Here is a 20,842-nt window from a genome sequence, read left to right on the forward strand (position 1 = left end):
ATGAGCACATCTTTCAAAGCAATAGGTTTTAGAAATTATTTCTCTAAAATTAGTCTCATTGAGTTGTGTCTTCATGTAGAACATTATCCCTGAAGAAAAGAGCTCCCAAAGACACCAGCAGGTCAAGGCAGATGCATTTCTATTTTTTTTTTTTATCAATGACAAATTTGGGATGAACAAGATAAAGATTGGAAAAGGCTCCAGACACCATAGGATCTGGATGTTTTTAGTTCCTGCTCAGTTACTCTCATTGTAGCCACAGATTCACCCCTGGATCTCTGCTTCTTACTCTATATTCTTCAGTTATCAAAATTTTGCTGGTCTATGAGTATAAATTAGCAGTAATGCTCTAACACAAAACTACCCCTACAGAGAACTTTGATCTAACTGAAGAAAAAGGGTATAATGGGCAGTTTCTATTGTCCACGATGTGGAACTTAAATTTTCAGTCATTTATAATTCTTAAGCACTGTACATTTCTTCCTGATTGTGCAAAAAGGACAGGAAGTGAAAGAAGGAACAACCTTAATGCCCAAATTAAGTCAGAGGCTCATCTGGAATCTGAATTAAATGTGATGGGTATGGTCAAGTAAAAAAGTAAACAAATTTGAAACTGAACTGATGTACATTTGATGTCCTATCATGATGTTTTAATACTGTATCTTAGAGAAATCAACTTACCTATTATGAAAACAATACGTGGGTATTACACTCAAAGTCCACCAAATACAACAAACATTAATAATTGTGTATATTGGGGCAAACTTTGTACCATTTGTTTTGAACAGATTGTTTGTATGGCAGGGTTTATATCTTTTATTAGGCTTTGCACTGCTTGAGTTCCTAAAACCCCTCACTTCCGCAATTGGGTCACTTTCTTTGGGAAGAGATGGGAAACGTTGTATGTTCTTTTGTCATTAGATGCATACAATCATTTGATTTTATTGAGCACCTAGTCTGAGAGATTCAAAGGTGCATGCCCCTTTATAGTATCCTTTTGCTCTCAAATTCAATTCCTTACTGCTATAGTAAGGATACAATTCTCGATTATTTTACTAGATACTTGTTTTTTTGAGTCGATAAGTGGAAGTTTTTAGAAAGCCCTCAACAGGTTGGGGAGATGGCTAAGTGTTTATGAGCACTTGCTCCTCTTGTAGAGGACCCGGGTTTGGTCCCCAGCACCTACTTAATGGCTTACAACTATCATTAAGCAGGAGATTTGAGCCTTCTCCTGATTGCCGTAGATAACAGATATCCACAAGTTGACAAGAAGTCTTTGGGGCCCATGAAAAGGGTATTGAGGGGAGTAGTGAAGGACATAAATTTGTCTTACGGTGTCAGCAAGAATTCTTTTTCCTTCGCTACTTATGTCATAAAACAAATTTACTATTCTACAATGGCATGCACTCCAGAGCTAAGATTTTGGAAACTTGGGAAACTTGAGCGCCAGGGTGGAGAAAGGGACTCAGCCCTGTCAAAGACCAGCTAGCTTGCCCAGCCGAGTCCCTGGAGAGGAGGGGCTGGTGGGCGGAACGCTCTGTGAGAGCACCGCTCTCTCTGATTGGTAAATGAGCCTGAACTTCATAAGCGCAGAGCAGCTTGTGGGGCTCTGATTGGCTCAGTGGCTGCTGACTGTTTATTGGTTACTATGGTTGTCACGGAGACCGAGGGGTGGAAAAAAGGAGAAGGGTGTTGGGCCTGGTGGGTTGCAGATGCTTGCAGGCAGCTGGGCCGCTCTCCTGAGCGGTGTCCGAAGAGCTGCTGGCCGAGTCGCCCTGGGTTCTCATCATCCTCTGTGAAGTGTCCAAGCAAGCGGGGTCCATTAGCCTTAGGCAGGAGCCATGGGCTGCTGCTTCTCTAAGAGGCGGAAGAGTGAGGAGTCGCGGGCAGAGGGAGAAGAGGAGCAGCCCAAGCTGTACAGCTGGGACCAGCGGGAGAAGGTGATGTTTTGGGGGCTCCCCTGCTCTGTGTCCTCCTGGCTGCCTCTTGGGGGTCTTGAAGGAGCGGAAGACAGCGGGGAAGCTTGGCGGGCGGCCCACACTTGCTTTTCTCTCGCCCTCACAGGCAGCTGAAGTCGCAGGACTTGTAGGGCGGGAGGGGAAGGGCTCAAAAGAGGCTTAGAGTTGATGGTCAACCTAACTAGACCCCCAGGGCCTCTCCCTAGGCTCTGCGACTCCCCATCCCAGGACGGACTCCAGGAAGGGAAGGAGCCAGGAGGGTGCTGGATCTCCAATCAGCTCTTTTTACCAGCAGTGGCCAAAGGGGTTTGGTCCAGTGGTCGAATTACACACACAAGATTGACTTTTCTGCTGCTTGTGTTTTCAAGCTGTTACTCTTTTGTCTGCCCTCCTCGGCAAATCGCTTTTGGTGCCTCTTGGTGTTAACACAGTTACTGAATGTGCTGTTTCATGTCCACCTTTACTCTTCCTCTTTCATTTACCGGAAAGGAATAATAAACATTGAGGCAGTCTTGGACTGTATTGTGTAAGGTGAAAGTACTCAACACAAACCAGGAAGTAGTTTCTTTATATGAATGAAAACGCCCTTATTTTTATCTTATATAGATCTAGAACCCCAAATGGGTTTTAAAAGTCCCCTAATCTTGCACAAAACACACTTATTTAGGCATACATTTCACAATAGTTCCTCTTTCTACATAGTTCTTCATTTCTGCTCAGTACAGTTGCTTAGTAAAAGACTTTGATAGATATCAGTTATGTTGGTTTCCAAAACAAAATAAGAGAGCTTCTTTTTTAAATGGTTGTCATGAACAGTTAACTATTGCTAAATGCAACACTTTTGAACAAAAAACAAAAACAAAACACTTTATAGTATGTCTCTTATTAACATTTTGGTATAATGAATCATCCTGCATCATTTCAAATCCCCAGCAGAATTTAGACATTCATATAACTGAGATTCTCAAAGTATTGACTTTTAAAAAATAGAAGATTTTGATGGAATTCTCAGACTCAGCTTTTTGCTTTTGACTCTGAAACCCTTCTTGGGCCATGTGGCCTTTTGTTCCTCTTCTAGCAGTATTTTGTCATGTAGGAAAGTGATCTTATTTCTATTTTATAAGAAGATTGTTGCAGTTTGGTGGGTGGATTTTGAAATATTCATTTTTGACAGCCTTAGGATTTCAAGATTTATTTATTTGTTTGTTTATTTATACAGTGTTCTGCCTGTATGTGTGCCTTTTCTAATAGTGCTGCTTAATTTTTTTTTTTCTTTCCAGTGCTGGGGATTGAACCATGTTAGGCAAGCATTCTACTACTGAGTGGCATCTCTAGCTAAACAGTGCTTTTTAAATTTGAACTTCCTGCTCTAGAGAGAGTATTTGTTTATTTGTTTTTGTTTTGCTTTTAGCTTTTTGTTTTAAAGTCACATGCTAAAACTAAAAGTATGCAATTATTTTGCAGTAGTCTTGGTTGACTGTGGCTCACTGTTTCATAATAATTGTCTTTCAGCTAACTTTTAATAATAACATTCTCACTACTTGGGATCATCTGTTCTTATTGCTATATTTTGTTAGGTTATTTTTGCAACAAGATTTTTTTTATTATTATATTTTGAGACAAAGTCTCATGTAACTCTTGCTAGCCCTAAACATCTGTTTGATACCCCTGCCTCCATCTCCTGAGTACCAGAATTGCAAGCATGCATCACCAACTCTGGTTAGAGACAATGTTTTGTTATGTACTTCTGGCTAGCTTGTTACACATTATGAAGCCCAGGCTGGCCTTGAGCTTCTGGCAATCCACCTGCTTCAGCTTACTGAGTACTGAGATTATGGGCTTATACTATCACATCCTGATAGTTGTGATCTTCAATATGTTCTGTGATTTCTTGTGCTCTTTACCTAAGTAAAAGTACTGAAAAAAAATAGCATAGTGGAATACAAGCATCTAGGTGTCCCTTCCCCTACCATGTGAGCATGCATTAAACTTCCTGGTGTAAATAAGAACATTTAAATTTTTATTTTTATTTTTTACATATTTTTATCCAGCACAAAGTTTTCAGCTCTGAAACCATTTTATCTTATATATATCTAGAACCCCAAAAGGTCTTAAAGAGTCCCCTAATCTTGCACAAAATATACTTACTTAGGCATACATGTCACAATAGTTCCTCTTTCTACATAGTTCTTCATTTCTGCTCAGTATAGTTGCTTAGTAAAAGACTTTGATAGACATCAATTATGTTGGCTTCCCAAAAATAATGAGAGAGCTTTTTTTTTTAAATGGTTGTCATGAACAGTTAACTATTTCTTAATACAACACTTTTGACCAAACAAACAAACAAAAAAACTTTATAGTATGTCTCTTATTAATGTTTTGGTATAAAAAATCATCAGTAAAAACAATCAGCAGGTTGTATTTATATATTTTTGCATATTTACACACATAGATATAACAACAATAAAGGAACTTTTGAGAACATTACTAAGTACTGTAGTTGTAGAGATATAAGAGCTGTTATTGGATTGTAAAATAAACTCATGCTTCTGGGCATGTATATAATAAAAGTTAAAATATCTCTTGTGGCACTGGGAATAGAACACAGGATGCTAGGCAGGTACTCTATCACTGATCTGTACCCCCAGCCCTTCAGTAGTACTTTTACTGAACCTGGTCTTACTATCTCTTGAAACTTTTAGGTTTTCACTAAGGAATTGACTGTAAATACACAACCTACAGAAATAACTGAGATACATTGAACATTTAGTACCAGACATACTTTGTCTTTTCATAATATAATGAAATATGTCTGTGTTTAGATCAAACCATTACTCAACCTGTAAGACTTTTTTTTTTTTTTAATGAGTTGCCTATAATTTTCTTACCATTGGAAAAGTGGTGGTTAAAATTTTGTTAGGTTGTATAATCAGAGTTTTCCGGTACCCCATGGGTTTTGGATTTTGCATTGGGCAATTAGCTCAGCCTTAAGGGACTGAAACAGGGATAAATTGTCTCAATTAGAAAGAATGTTTGAGGACAAAATAGTGTCATGGCAACTTACATACTGCAGTCAACAGTGGAAGAAATTTGTTTTCCACTGCTGCTGACTTTGAAAAAGAAAAGAAAAAAAAAAAAAAACCTCACTACACTGACATGATGAAATATTTTTGGATTGCAATAGCTCTGTTTAAATAATTTTGAAAGAAATGCTTTTTCCCATTATTTGTGTGCTGTATTCAGTAGTTAAGCAAATTATTCAATGTATATGTATTCAAACACAAAGGAAAAACCAAAATTATTACTTTTTTAGTATTTTTTTCTCCACAATTTATTCATTATATATCCTGATTGAAGCCCCTTCCCTCAAGCACTCCAATCCTGCCCTCCCTCACTCTTCCCCTCATCCCTTCCCCTAGTCCACTGAAAAGGTGAGTTCTCCACTATTGCCATCTGCCCATAGCTTATTAAGTCTCATCAGGACTGCTTGGATCTTCTTCCTCCATAGCCTGGCAAGGTTGCATCATCGGGGCGAGGGGTCAGAGAACAGTCAACTGAGTTAATGATAAAGGCAACCCTGATCTCTTCCCTCAGAGAGCCACATGGAGACTGAGCTGCCAATTGGCCACATCTGAGCAGGGCGTCTAGGTCTTCTCCATGCATGGTCTTCTGTTGGTGCATCAGTCTCTACAGGACCCCATGGGCTCAGATCTTTTAGTTTTAATGGTTTCCTTGTGAGGCTCTTGTCCCTTCTATGTCCCTCTAATCCCACTCCTCTCTTCCTCCATAAGACTCCCTGCCTAGGTCTCCACAAGGAGAGCAACAGAACAAGAAAATTTGAACACAGGGAACTTCCCAGAGACTCATACTCCAACCAAGGACTATTCATGGAGATAACCTAGAACCCCTGCACAGATGTAGCCCATGGTAGTTCAGTGTCCAAGTGGGTTACATAATAATGGGAAGAGGGACTGCCTCTGACATAATCTGATTGGCCTGCTCTTTGATCACCTCCCCCTGAAGGGGGAGCAGCCTTACCAGGCCACCGTAGAGGACAATGCAGCCACTTTTGATGAGAACTGATAGACTAAGATCAGAAAGGAGAGGAGAACCTCCCCTATCAGTGGACTTGGGGAGTGGCATGCATGCAGAAAGGGGAGGGAGGGTGGGATCGGGATGGGAGGAGGGAGGGTCTTATGGGGGGATACAAAATGAATAAAGTGTAATTAATAAAAAAATTTTAAAAAATGGGGTACAGAGCTAAGCAGAGATTTCTCAACAGAGGAATATAGGATGGCACAGAAATACTAAAAGAAATGTTCATCTTTAGTCATCATGGAAATGCAAATCAAAACAACTCTGAGGTTCCATCTTATCCCTATCAGAATAACTAAGATCAAAACCTTATGAAACAACACATACTGGAGAGGCTGTGGAGAAAGGGGAATCCTCCTCCATTGCTGGTGGGAATGCAAACTTGTACAACCACTTTGGAAATCAATCTGGCGCTTTCTCAGAAAATTGGGAATAAATAGCACTACCTCAAGATCCAGTTATACCACTCCTAGGCATATACCCAAAGGATGCCCCACCATTCAATAAGGACATTTGCTCAAGTATGTTCATAGCAGCTTTATTTGTAATAGCCAGAATCTGGAAACAACTTAATGTACCTCAACCAAAGAATGGAAAAAGAAACTGTGGTACATTTACACAATTGAATAGTACTCAGCTATTAAAAACAAGGAAATCATGAAATTTGCAGGTAAATGGATGGAACTAGACACATAATACTGAGTGAGGTAATCCAGAAACAGAAAGACAGGCATACATGTACTAAAATTACCATTCTTAATCTCCAAGAGCTTACTGGTCCTTTGGAATGAAAACAGGAAATAATGAAGCAAAAAATAGCATGAGGATGAATGGCACAGAAAGGTAGTTTTTAATTTCCAGTTATCTATGTTAATACTCCTAAATAATAGAAATAAGAACTAGTTCTCTTACCTGGGCAAGGTGGTGCATGCCTATAATTCTAGCAACTTGGGGGGCTGGGACAGAGTTGGTCCTTTTGAGTTCAGTGACAGCCTTCTGGATTTCAGTCTGCTCTGTGGGAGTGTGGTCATTGTGAGACTGAGATCTTGACTTCTTAGAAAAAAAAAAAAGAATTATTTCTCTAAATGATAGCCTAAGTATGAAAATTGTGATTTGAGTCTGAAGAACACACTTGTATCTGCAACATTTGTCTCAAGAGTATCAGAAATAACACTTTTTTTGGGGGGGGGGAATTTTTTTATTTTTTTATTATTATTTTTTATTATTATTAATTATACTTTATTCATTTTGTATCCCCCCATAAGCCCCTCCCTCCTCCCATCCTGATCCCACCCTCCCTCCCCTTTCTGCATGCATGCCCCTCCCAAAGTCCACTGATAGGGGAGGTTCTCCTCTCCTTCTTTCTGATCTTAGACTATCAGTTCTCATCAGAAGTGGCTGCATTGTCATCTTCTGTGGCCTGGTAAGGCTGCTCCCCCCTCAGGGGGAGGTGATCAAAGAGCAGGCCAATCAGATTATGTCAGAGGCAGTCCCTCTTCCCACTACTATGTAACCCACTTGGACACTGAACTGCCATGGGCTACATCTGTGCAGGGGTTCTAGGTTATCTCCATGAATAGTCCTTGGTTGGAGTATGAGTCTCTGGGAAGTTCCCTGTGTTTGAATTTTCTTGTTCTGTTGTTCTCCTTGTGGAGTTCCTGTCCTCTCCAGCTCTTGCTATTTCCCACTTCTTACATAAAATTCTATTCACTCTGCCCGACAGTTGGACATCAGGCTCAACATCTGCTTTGATAGTCTGCAGGGCAGAGGCTTTCAGAGGCTCTCTGTAGCAGGTTCCTAGGTTGTTTCCTGTTTTCTTCTTCTTCTGATGTCCATCCTCTTTGCCTTTCAGAATGGGGATTGAGCATTTTAGTTAGGCTCCTCTCTTTTGCTTAGTTTGTTTAGATGTACAGATTTTAGTGGGTTTATCCTATGTTGTATGTTTATATGAGTGAGTATATACCGTGTGTGTCTTTTTGCTTCCGGGACAACTCACTCAGGATGATCCTTTCCAGGTTCCACCATTTACCTGTAAATTTCATGATTTCCTTATTTTTCATTGCTGAGTAATACTACATTGTATAGATGTACCACAATTTCTGCATCCATTCTTCAGTTGAGGGGCTGTTTCCAGCTTCTGGCTATTACAAATAAAGCTGCTACAAACATGGTTGAGCAAATGTCCTTTTTGTGTACTTGAGCCTCTTTTGGATATATGCCTAGGAGTGGTATAATTGGATCTTGAGGAAGCGCTATTTCTAGTTGTCTGAGAAAACGCCAGATTACTTTCCAGAGTGGTTGTACAAGTTTACATTCCCACCAGCAGTGGAGGAGGGTTCCCCTTTCTCCACAACCTCTCCAACATGTGTTGTCACTTGAGTTTTTGATCTTGGCCATTCTGATGGGTGTAAGGTGAAATCTCAGGGTTGTTTTGATTTGCATTTCCCTAATGGCTAATGAGGTTGAGCATTTCTTTAAATGTTTCTCTGCCTTTCTATATTCCTCTACAGAGAATTCTCTGTTTAGCTCTGTTCCCCATTTTTTAATTGGATTACTTGGTTTGCTGTTTTTCAGCTTCTTTAGTTCTTTATATATACTGGATATGAGTCCTCTGTCAGATAAAGGGTTGGTGAAGATTCTTTCCCAATCTGTAGGCAGTCGCTTTGTTTTGATGACAGTGTCCTTTGCTTTACAGAAGCTTTTCAGTTTCATGAGGTCCCATTTATTGATTGTTGCTCTTAGAGCCTGTGCTGTTGGTTCAGAAATAGCACTTAATTAAATCAGTATTAGACCAGAAATTCGGCTGTCTACCCTGCAACTTTGGGTAAACCAGTCAATTTGTGCCTTTCAGGTTTCTATAAAGTGGCTACTACTAATAAGTTCTTCACAATTTAGCAAGGCGAAGGCCTGCCCTGAAGAAGAAACATTAGGCAGTAATTGTTATCTCCAGAGACACACTTCGAGCACAACTTATAGGAGATCATAGTTCCCAGAATTGTTTATCAGTAGAAAGGCTGACTCTGTAGGGAAACAACGTCTATGTTAGAACCGGCTGAGGTTGGATGGGTGACCTATTAGAAAGAAATATCTGTAGTGGGTAGGAAGCTAGATGCTATTTTCATAATATTCTAAGTATGTGAGGTAATTTAGTTATCCATTGATATGAACTAAACCACCCCTAAACTTAATACCTTATAACACTGGCAAATACTGATTTTTATGACTCTCCCCTTTGTGTATGCCTAAGCAGGTTTGACTCTGTGGCATCTTTTCAGGCCCCTTTCCATTTTCTTTCTAATAACTGAAGAATTTTACCTTGTTCAATATATTACCTTTATCGGGTGTGGTCTTTCTTTCCCAATCTTTCCAGTGAGCTTATTTGTCCTCACTTTGTACAGTAAGTCTTGTGTTGTCCTCTGTGTGTCCCTCCTCTGTATTTCTACAGCACCTTTCACTACATGGTAGGTTGTTTAAATATTCTATTTAGGTCTATATTATTTCCCTTTTACTGCCTAAAATAGTGTCTGGTTCATTTTGGGTATTCAGATGTTGGTTGAGTGATTGAAGATCCAGAAAGCTAAAATCGCTTTTTCAAGATCACGTGGCTCCTTTGTCATAGGTGACAAAATCGAGGCTAGAAAATAAGTACCTCTTATTGCCTTATTCTGTAGACCAATGCTCATCCTAGGACATTATGTAAAACTGGATAAATACAATATGTATAATGGAAGTCACTTTTAACTAGTTTAATAATGATTATCATGCTTATGTGTCACTTTGTAAATAAACAAACGTGGTTTATGTATAGGAATTTGTTTCTAGTGTATAGGTTTGCACGTAAATGTTTATCTCTATACAGTTAAAATAGTTTCAAATAGATTAAAAGGTAATACATTTCATCTTTTTTAAATGTCAGACTAGCCTTTTATTAACTCTGTGTATGTGTGGGTGTGTGGGTGTGAGTATGTGTGTATGTATATCTATGTGTGTGAGAGAGTATGTGTGTATGTGTGTGTGTGTGTGTGTGAGAGAGAGAGAGAGAGAGAGAGTGTGTATGTGTGTGTGTGTTGAGGATATGTGCTGAAGATCAGACTCTGAACACAGTCCATCACTGAGTTACATTTTCTAGCCTCTGACTATATTTTGATAGCAGTTAAAATTTTTTTAAAGTTATGTGTTATAGACATTACTATTTAAAAGATTGTGTGAGGCATAGTTTATAATATCTAATATAATGGCAAATTTTGAAAAATAACATTGGATGAATAGCCCAGTCAATATCTGATTAAAATTTGTAAATGTAATGACCAACATATCAGGGCTTTTGTGTCTAGGTTCTTCCATTATATGTGATTGTGGGACCTGTGTAACCCCATTTCTGAAAAAGAACTCTGTCTTAAGAGTAAATGACCTGGGCATGAACTCCAGTTTCAAAAGGGAGAAACACCCACAAAAATGTGCTTTGAACATCATCCCTAGCAAAGGCTAATCAGTGAATATCTGGAGTTTACCCAGGTATTCTTTTGTTTTGTTTTTTAAATTTTCATTATTTATTTATTTATTTTTAATTCTTTATTAATTACACTTTATTCACTTTGTATCCCCCCTGTGGCTCCCTCCTTCCTCCTATCCCAGTCCCTCCCTTCCTCCACCCTCTGCATGCATGCCCCTCCCCAAGTTCACTGATAGGGGAGGACTTCTTTTCCTTCCTTCTGATCCTAGACAATTAGGTCTCATCAGGAGTGGCTGCAGTGTCTTCTTCTGTGGCCTGGTAATGCTGCTTCCCCCTCAGGGGGAGGTAATTAAAGAACAGGCCAATCAGTTCATGTCAGAGACAGTCCCTGTTCCCATTACTATGGAACCCACTTGGACGCTGAACTGCCATGGGCTACATCTGTGCAGGGGTCATAGGTTATCTCCATGAGTGGTCCTTGGTTGGAGTATGAGTCTCAGCAAAGACCCCTGTGCTCAGATTTTTTGGTTCTGTTGCTCTCCTTGTGGAGTTCCTGTCCTCTCCAGATCTTACTGTTTCCCACTTCTTTCCTAAGATTCCCTGCACTCTACCCAAAGGTTGCCCATAAGTCTCAGCATCTACATTGATAGTCTGCAGGGCAGAGCTTTTCAGAGGTCCTCCGTGTCAGGCTTCTGACTTGTTCCCTCTTTTCTCCTTCTTCTGATGTCCAGCCTCTTTGCCTTTCTGGATAGGGATTGAGCATTTTAGCAAGAGTCCTCCTTCTTGATTAGTTTCTTTAGGTGTACAGATTTTAGTAGGTTTATCCTATATTATATGTCTATATGAGTGAGTATATACCGTGTGCATCTTTCTGCTTCTGGGATAGCTCACTCAGGATGATCTTTTCCAGATCCCACCATTTACCTGCAAATTTCATGATTTCCTTGTTTTTTATTGCTGAGTAATATTCCATTGTGTACGATGTACAACAATTTCTGTATCTATTCCTCCACTGGGGGGCTTCTGGGCTGTTTCCAGCTTCTGGCTATTACAAATAAGGCTGCTACAAACATGGTTGAGCAAAGGTCTTTATTGTGTACTTGAGCCTCTTTTGGGTATATGCCTAGGAGTGGTATAGGTGGATCTTGAGGAATCACTATTCCTACTTGTCTGAGGAAGCGCCAGATTGCTTTCCAGAGTGGTTGTACAAGTTTACATTCCCACCAGCAGTGGAGGAGGGTTCCCCTTTCTCCACAACCTCTCCAGCATGTGTTGTAACTTAAGTTTTTGTTCTTAGCCATTCTGATGGGTGTAAGGTGAAATCTTAGGGTCGTTTTGATTTGCATTTCCCTCATGACTAAGGAAGTTGAAGAGTTCTTTAAGTGTTTCTCTGTCATTCGATATTCCTCTATTGAGAATTCTCTGTTTAGTTCTGTACTCCATTTTTTTATTGTCTTACTTGATTTGTTGCTATTTAACTTCTTGAGTTCTTTATATATACTGGATATTAGTCTTCTGTCAGATATAGGGTTGGTGAAGAGCCTTTCCAAATCTGTGGGCAGTTGTTTTGTTCTGACGACAGTGTCCTTTGCTTTACAGAAGCTTTTCAGTTTCATGAGGTCGCATTTATTTATTGTTGCTCTTAGAGCCTGTGCTGTTGGTGTTCTGTTCAGGAAGTAGTCTCCTGTGCCAATGAGTTCTAGGTTCTTCCCTACTTTTTCTTCTAACTGATTTAATGTGTCTGGTTTTATGTTGAGGTCTTTGATCCATTTGGACTTTAGTTTTGTGCAGGGTGATAAGTATGAATCAATTTGCATTTTTCTACATGTAGACATCTAGTTAGACCAGCACCATTTGTTGAAGATGCTGTCTTTCTTCCATTGAAGGGTTTTGGCATCTTTGTAAACTATCAGGTGTCCATAAGTGTGTAGATTTATGTGATGGTCTTCTATTTGATTCCATTGATCCACCAGTCTGTTTCTATGCCAGTACCATGCAGTTTTTAGTATTGTTGCTCTATAGTACAGCTTGAGATCAGGGATGGAGATATTCTTTATAATAGGTTGAGTAAAACAATTATGATATGTTCCTCCAGGCAGTTTCCTCCAGACAAACAATTATGATTTGGCCCTCTGGACACCTGATATTTGCTAAATGTCAATCAATCATAGATCTGCCAAGCTGTAATTTCCCGGACTTTGCTGTAACACCCATAAAAAGCCCTCTCTCCCTGAGACCAGGACTCTATACTTGAGAACTGCTTCATCAGTGATAGTGTGGGCCCAAGCTCGAGCTTGTAATAAAGGCTCTACTGCATCTGCATCAGAATCTGCTCCTTGGTGGTCTTTAGGGTCCATGAGATTTAGGCATAACCTGGTGTATGGAAATCTCAGTTAGGATTTGGAATTTTAGACCCAAATATCATTTTGTAGTAGGATAAAGAAATATATTCAATTTAAGATTTTTTTAAAGGAAATGGAAGTTTTAAAATTGAAGCACCAGGAAAAGCAAATCAAGAGAAACCTGAAATAGTATGTATGCATATTTTTAATGTTTAATTTTCATTAACAGGGATGGATCCAAGGCTGTGTACATTCTACACATACATTTTAATATTGTGCTACATTCTAGCTTGAAATAATATGTTCTGGTTAGGATAGATGCAGAAGATACAAGCTTCAATTTCCTAGCCATGTTTTTTATAGTTGTTTTGAAACAGACTCTTGCTCTGTAGCCCTGACTGGACTTGAACTCCTGCCTAGTTATCTTCCTTCCTCAGCTTCCTGAGTGCTGGGATTACAAGTGTGAACACTATGCCTGGCTTACAGATCTTGCTTCCGTTAGAATAATTGTTTTTAAAAACATGTCCTTGACCCTTGCCCTCCATATTATTTTTGTGGCTATACATATTACAAATAGTCTGAAAGACTGTTGATAGTAGCAATGATCATATATCACTTGGGTTAACTCACAGGAAGACCCAAATCATACTCTCACAAAACCTTCCTTTTAGGTTTGCATACCCAGGAATGAAATTTTTAGCAGAAAGAGTGGTTCCATTTCCTGGGACGTAGATATATATTAACCAAAGTTATAAACTTTATATTATTTAAAATTGGTAAGTTCACCCCTCTTGTAACCATAGTGCTGTTATCACATGTAGCAAAAAGGCAAAATGCACTTAAGGTTATATAACAGGCTTTGTGTATGTGTGTGAATATCCCTAGTTGCCTCAAAAAAAAAAGCATATTTACAGTTAAAATGTTTGAAACAGGATCCAAGCAGTGTGTACACATAGCACTTGGTGAATGTGTCCTTGAGCTCTGGTTTCCTTTTCCCTTTCTTCCCTTATTCTTTTTATTTACTGAAAACAAACAAATAAAAGTCTCCTATTCATTTTCTAATTTACTGCAGAGTCAGTGAGACTGGGGAACTTAAGTTTTACCATTAACAGCTAGGCCTGGCATCCCATAGGCACTTACTTCATTTTGGTGAATAATGTTATCAAATGATGTGCTTTGTCTCTGCAGGTTGACCCAAAAGATTACATGTTCAGCGGACTGAAGGATGAAACAGTAGGTTGCTTACCTGGAAAAGTAGCAGGGCAACAATTTGTCATTCAAGACTGTGAGAACTGTAACATTTATATTTTTGATCACTCAGCTACTATTACCATTGATGACTGCACTAACTGTGTAATATTTTTGGGACCAGTGAAAGGCAGCGTGTTTTTCCGAAATTGTAGAGATTGCAAGTGCATGTTGGCTTGCCAACAATTTCGTGTGAGGGACTGTAGAAAGTTGGAAGTCTTTCTGTGCTGTGCCACTCAACCCATTATTGAATCTTCTACAAACATTAAGGTTGGCTGTTTTCAGTGGTACTACCCTGAATTAGCAGCCCAATTCAAAGATGCAGGGCTTAGTATCTTCAATAACATATGGAGTCATGTTCATGATTTTACACCTGTGTCAGGAGAGCTCAACTGGAGCATTCTTCCAGAAAATGCCATGGTTCAAGACTATGTTCCTATTCCATCTACGGAAGAATTCAAAGCTGTACGAATTTCCACAGAAGCCAATAGAAGCATTGTTCCCATATCCTGGGGCCAAAGACAGAAGAACAGTGATGAGTCATGTCTTGTGGTGTTATTTGCTGATGATTATACAACTGCAAATGCAAGGAAACTAATTGATGAGGTAAGGAGAAAGAGGAAAGAAATAGACATAGATAGGACCATGCTACTTTGGAGAATTTTTGTCTTTCTTTCTTTCTTTCTTTCTTTCTTTCTTTCTTTCTTTCTTTCTTTCTTTCTTTCTTATAATTAGAGATCTGAAGTGATTTTACTTTCATTTCCCTCACTTTAAGCCATTCGTGAAATTTCACAGTGATTTCTGGGGTGGGGCAGAACAATCTAGGCCATGGCCTGGTTAGCCTGGTTGTGAAGCAGGGAGGCCTCACTGCGAAAGCTGGAAGAGCATGGACTGCCCCACTGGCAGGTAGGTGATGTTTCGAGAGTGGGAGAGCTGGTAAGCAATGTCCTCCAGCTTCCAGCCTGTGCAGCTCAATTGGGCCATCACCTGCTGTGGCCAGTGAGTTGGCAATCAGCACAGCTGCCTTGGGGTCGCCCTCAGCAGAGATCATGGCTGCCTTCTGCTGCTGCTCAGCCTTTTCCAACACAAATCTGACCCTCTCCACTTCCTGCTGAACTACCTATTTGGCTTCCACTGCTTCTGTGAACTCCTTGCTGAAGGTCATCCAGGATGAGCCCAACTGTGGCTGTTCTCTCTGTGAGGTCATTGCTCACCTGCCTGGAGATCAGCTTTCACTGGGTAATCAATTCTCTAGCATTGAATTGAGCCACCACCAACATGAGAATCTCTGTGGTGATAGATGGCAGTACCCGCTCATCATAGTCCTCATAGATGCTGGTGTAGATGCGAGGAAGTTGGATGGCCACTGGCCAGAAGAGGATACACAGTGTAATGTTGACATTCTGCAAGTCTTTGCTCCCAGTGATGACCAGTATGTTCCATGGTCAAGAGCGGCAGTCAAAGATAATTAGTTTCTGTACCCAAGGGATGAGAATTGTGGTGATGACCCCCACCATAATGTTCTGTACTCCACGGAATCAGTCAGAGATGACAGCTCTGTGCCAAGCATCCACATTATATAAGGTGTTCACCACACCTCCTAAAACTGATAAAGCCAGGTTGAACTTTCCGATGGACTCAAACACTTTGGCAGCCATATTTCTGTCTGTTACATCCACTCACACCTGCTTTCACTCTGACCTCCACATCATTTTGTTGTTTTCAAATTAATTATTAGAAATATTGGCAACCCTTAAGTTTGTCCCCTAACTCTCTGCCTCCACAAGGTTTGCCTTAGAAGCAGATTGCTTGGGCCTCAACATCCTTTCTCAAGAAAACTTTTTAATCTAGTTCAATTCAGTAAGCATTAGCACCAGTTACGAGCAGGTTATGCTGTTACCACATCTCATTTATTTTACGATGTATGTTTGTTTTTCACATCATTTTATTTTATTTTTATTTTTCCCACATCTTTGTCTAAATAACCTGTCATTAGTTGCAACTTGAAAATAATAGATCAGGTATACCAGGGTCCTCCTTGTTGAAAACCTGTACACCTAAGGAAGCTAATCAAAAAGGAGGACACTGGTAAGATGCTCAATCCTCATCCAGAAAGGCAAATGAGATGGACATCAGAAGAGAGCGATAACAGGGAACAGGACAGGAGCCTATCACAGAGAACCTCTGAAAGATGCTACACAGAGAACCTTTGAAAGACGATACCCAGCAGGGTATCAAACCATATGCTGAGATTCATAGCCAAACATTTTGCAGACTGCAGGGAATCATATGAAAAAAGGGGGAGATAGAAAGACCTGGAGGGGACAGAAGCTCCACAAGGAGAGCAACAGAGTCAAAAACTCTACGCACAGGGGTCTTTGTTGAGACTGATACTCCAACCAAGGACCATGCAGGATAACTTAGAACCCCTGCACAGAAGTAGCCCATGGCAGATCAGTGTCCAGGAGGATTCCCCAATAATAGGAACAGGGACTGTCTCTGACATGAACTCAGAGGCTGGCTCTTTGATCACCTCCACCTGAGGGAGGAGCAGCCTTACCAGTCCACAGAAGAAGACAAGCCAGTCCTGATGAGACTTTATAGACTAGGGTCAGATGGAAGGGAAGGAGAACCAGTCATTGGACTGGGGGAGGGGCATAGGAGAAGAGGGAGGGAGGGTTCGATTGGGAGGAGATGGGGAGGGGGCTCTAGTTGGGATACAAAGTGGATAAATTGTAGTTAATAATAAAAATAAATTTAAAACATTAAAAAATAATAATAGATCATAATTGATACTGGAAATGAAGGAATACAAGTACAATTCTCTGCCTCAAAGAATTTCCATTCTTCATCACAAACCATTTATACACACACTACAGCAGGACTGCAAATTGAAGTATGGCCTTTTCTAATGATTTTTTTTATTAATTTTATTTTTTTCTTATCAGTTACATTTTATTAACTCTGTATCCCAGCCATGTCCCGATCCCTCATTCCCTCCCAGTCCCTCCCTCCCTCATCTCCACCGTGCCCCTTGCCAAGTCCACTGATTGGGGAGAACCTCCTCCCCATTCATCTGATCCTGTTTTATCAGGTATCTTCAGGACTCCTGATAAAGCCCTCCTCCGTGGCCTAACAGGACTGCTCCTCCCTTGGGGGGTGGGGAGACCAAAGAGCCAGTCATTGAGTTCCTGTTAGAAACAGTCCTTGTTCCCCTCACTATGGGAAACCAATTGGTTACTGAGCTACCACAGGCTACATCTGAGCAGAGGTTCTAGGTTACATTCATACATGGTCCTTGGTTGCATGTCAGTCTCAGAAAAGACCCTGTGCCCAGATATATTTGGTCCTTGTGGAGCTCCTATCCTTTCCTCATCAGACTAACTCCCCTTCTTTCTTATGATTCCCTGTACTCTGCCAAAGGTTTGGTCATGAGTCTTTGCTTTGAAAACACTGCTAGTTAGAGTCTTTCAGATGTGCTCAGTAGACTCCTGTCATATGTTCAATGTGCATCCCATCTGTCTTTCTAAACGAGGATTGATAATCTTACCCCATGTCCGCTCTCTTGATTATCTTTTTTAGGTGTATAGATTTCATTATGTTTATCATATCTTATAGGTCTATATAAGTGAGTATATACCGTGTTTGTCTTTCTCCTTCTGGGATATTTCACTCAGAATGATCTTTTCTAGATCCCACCATTTGCCTGCAAATTTCATGATTTCCCTTTTCTAATGATTTACCTAGGAAATTTGTTTGGAGTTTTAATTGGTTGGAAAGGACATTTAGTTTTTAGAGCCTATTGTGAAAGTGCACACCAACAGCCCAATCAACACTAGGCTCCTTTTTTTTCTCTTGCCCCAGTGCTGGGATAAATTAATAATATGGATAAGATGGGAACTGGACTGGCAATAGGTCTAAGACTTATGGGCGATGGCTTTCAGTGAGTTCAGTAAGTAGAGAAGAGGTCATGCATAACTGCTTCCTTACGAAAAGCATTTGAGGAGGGAGAGGTTAAGGCAGGAGCAGTAAGTAGTTCCTTTGTTGGTAGGCGCACCAGTAGGAAGACTGATCAGAATTTATCCAATAGAATCTGTTTAAACTTAAAAATCAAGCTTCCAGAAGTGGATAAGTACGTTTTTCTGAAGAGATTGCGTTTAAGGTTGAAGCGTACCAAAGGGAATGATTTTGTTGACAAAAATATACATCTGTAATGTAGAGAATCCATGTCTCAAATCTACAGAATATATTTGAGGTATAGGTTTTAAAACTATAGAAGCTAAAGCATGATTTTAAGACTGTGATTTTTCTTCTTTTTTTTTTTTTTTTTTTGACTCGGGGTCGCTCTGTAGCCCTACCTAGCATGAAACTTACAGTGTAGACTAGGCTGTCTTGAACTTCCAACAGTCCTTTTGCCTCTGTGTCCCAATGGTTTAAGCCATTGTGTCTGACTTGAAATGTTGGTATTTTTCTTTTTTTATGCCAGTATGATAAGAAAGGTACTGTATGTTTTGTAAAATGTAGAAAAATATGCTTGTAGCCTTTGCACTATCTAGTCACATGTAAATTCAATGTCTAAGAAGTGAGTATCTTCATTATGTTACATGGAAATTTTCTTTTGTATGGAGATTCTTACTACATATAATTTTCAAAATTTAATCATTTAAATTAAATTTGGCTGGTAGATCATCAGGAGTGGATATACAGGTATATTCAAATGCTTACAGAAAAAAAAAACCATCAGCACAATATTCGAGTCATGAATGTTCTGAACCTTTTGACCTTTGGTATCTGATAGGTGAAATGGCCTTTGCAAGAAAATTGCTTAGAAGAGTTAGGTTCTTTAAATATCCTTCTGGAATTCCAAATAAAAATCCCACACTAATAATAATAATAGCTTACTCTTACAGAGTGTTAGATATATAATTTTACTATATGTCAGACACTGTTCAAAGGGATGTACATGAATTAATGCAGTGTTCAAAACAACCCTTTGAACCACAGACAAGGTAAGTAGCTTGCCAGAGGTCACTCAGCTAACTGGTAAACAGCAGAGCTATGACTCATCCATGCAGGCTGATAGTCTTCCTTTGTGTTAACCCTTAAAACATAAAGCTGTTGTGCTGTCCTGGTGCTGCTGCTGAAAGCTGATGGATGGTAGGTGTAGGAATGTGACCCAAATCATGTTGACTTGGGGGTGTTCTAAACTAGAAGTGCTTTGATTACAACTGTCTAGTTCTGAAAACACGGAATAGATCATTAAAAAATGAACTTCTTCAGAGGTCACCAGTGTTCCTGTAAGTAACGCCTCATCTATGCTCTGTAAGTAAGTCCAATGACCTAATTAGTTCACACAAAAAAAGGAAGAGAGTGCAAAAGAGAGAAATTGAAAATGAAAATTACATATGGAGAGTATCAAAGCATGCCGAATAGTAAAATACCTACACATTTTTTGTTGTTTTTTTCACATTTTTTATTGTAAAACTTTATTTTAAAAAAATGAGATCATTACATATTTAAAATGTGAGGAAGTTCCTTGTACCTTCCCAACTAAAAAGTTTGTAGTATGGGCTGGAAGCATGTTCTTCATTTAAGATCGTAATTTTGGAATAAGTTAAAGATGATTCCCGTAGGCAGTGCACTGTGTAGGCAGCCACAGAATTCAACGGTTAATTCCTATCTTTAATTGAGAAGTGTAAAATGCAGATTGGTTCCAGAATTTTCCATTTGATGTGAATTTGATTTTTCTTTTTTGTTGATTATTTTGGTTCCATGGCTATTTTCTGCCTGCCTCTGCCTCTGCCTCCTGAGTGCTGGGATTAAAGGCATGCGCCACTAAGCCTGGCTTTGGACAAGTTTCTTAACCATGTCATGTCTTATATCTTATATTTTATGTCTCATATCTACAAGGAAGATGGTGGTAGTACCCATTTCATGAGAGGCTATATATATATATGTGTGTGTGTGTGTGTGTGTGTATAAAGTTCAGAAAACTTCATGTATAAAGTAAATGCCCCCATAAGTGTGGTCTATCATTAAACTATAAAAATTGATATGATGGCCTTTAAGATTAACATTAGGTACTATTTAACAAATTATGTTGATTGTAATGGACTATGGTATTTTTCATTGAATATTAAGCTTCCATTTAGTACTTGTAAAGAAAGTACAGCAGTCTGAATTAGTCAGAACTAAAGCAAAAATCAGAATGCTATGTTGCATTATATACAAAAAATGCTGAAATAACAAAATCTTGTTTTCATCCTGGAAGTTCATTTTAAAATCTAAATAAAATTTTATTCTCCACAGATGGTTGCTAAAGGCTTTTTCCTAGTGCAGACAAAGGAAATGTCAATGAAACCTGAAGATGCTCAAAGGGTTTTCAGGGAAAAGGCATCTGACTTTGTACTTCTTCTGAACAAAGGTATTTTCCAAATGACCGGGGTACTTTTTGTTTATTTTCTTACTCTCTTAACATTTTCTTTTGCTTCTATATTCCCTTTCCTTCTTCTTTTGTTTTTTTCTCAATACCTAAGAAGCCCTATTATAACTCACATTTTTCTTGTTCTGTGTTGAGTAAACAGTCAAATTTCTATATTATTTTAGTTTTCATTTTAATATTGTACATTTGTTTTGTTGTAAAACACTTGATAAAGGTGTGCTTGCCTAGTGTGTCTGGGGACTTAGGTTCAACTTCTAAAATAAATAAATAAATAAATAAATAAATAAATAAATAAATAAATAAA

The 20,842-nt window shown here is 39.3% G+C and overlaps 1 protein-coding gene and 1 pseudogene across 1 annotated transcript in view; one reads left to right on the forward strand and one right to left on the reverse strand.

Annotated features, from left to right (window-relative positions):
• The first annotated feature begins 1,674 nt into the window (after nt 1–1,674).
• Nucleotides 1,675–20,842, forward strand: part of Rp2 (RP2 activator of ARL3 GTPase) — a 30,115-nt gene continuing 10,947 nt past the window's right edge. The window contains exons 1-3 of the mRNA XM_055607908.1: nt 1,675–1,940; nt 14,037–14,702; nt 20,406–20,520. Of these exons, the coding sequence (XP_055463883.1) occupies nt 1,842–1,940; nt 14,037–14,702; nt 20,406–20,520 (880 nt within the window). The 5' untranslated portion in view covers nt 1,675–1,841. The remainder of the gene's footprint in view (nt 1,941–14,036; nt 14,703–20,405; nt 20,521–20,842) is intronic.
• On the reverse strand, nt 14,961–15,754 carry LOC129677249 (prohibitin 1-like; annotated as a pseudogene).

This window comes from Psammomys obesus, unplaced genomic scaffold, assembly GCF_907164565.1.
Source record: "Psammomys obesus unplaced genomic scaffold, mPsaObe1.curated_primary_1811, whole genome shotgun sequence".
NCBI lineage: Eukaryota > Metazoa > Chordata > Mammalia > Rodentia > Muridae > Psammomys > Psammomys obesus.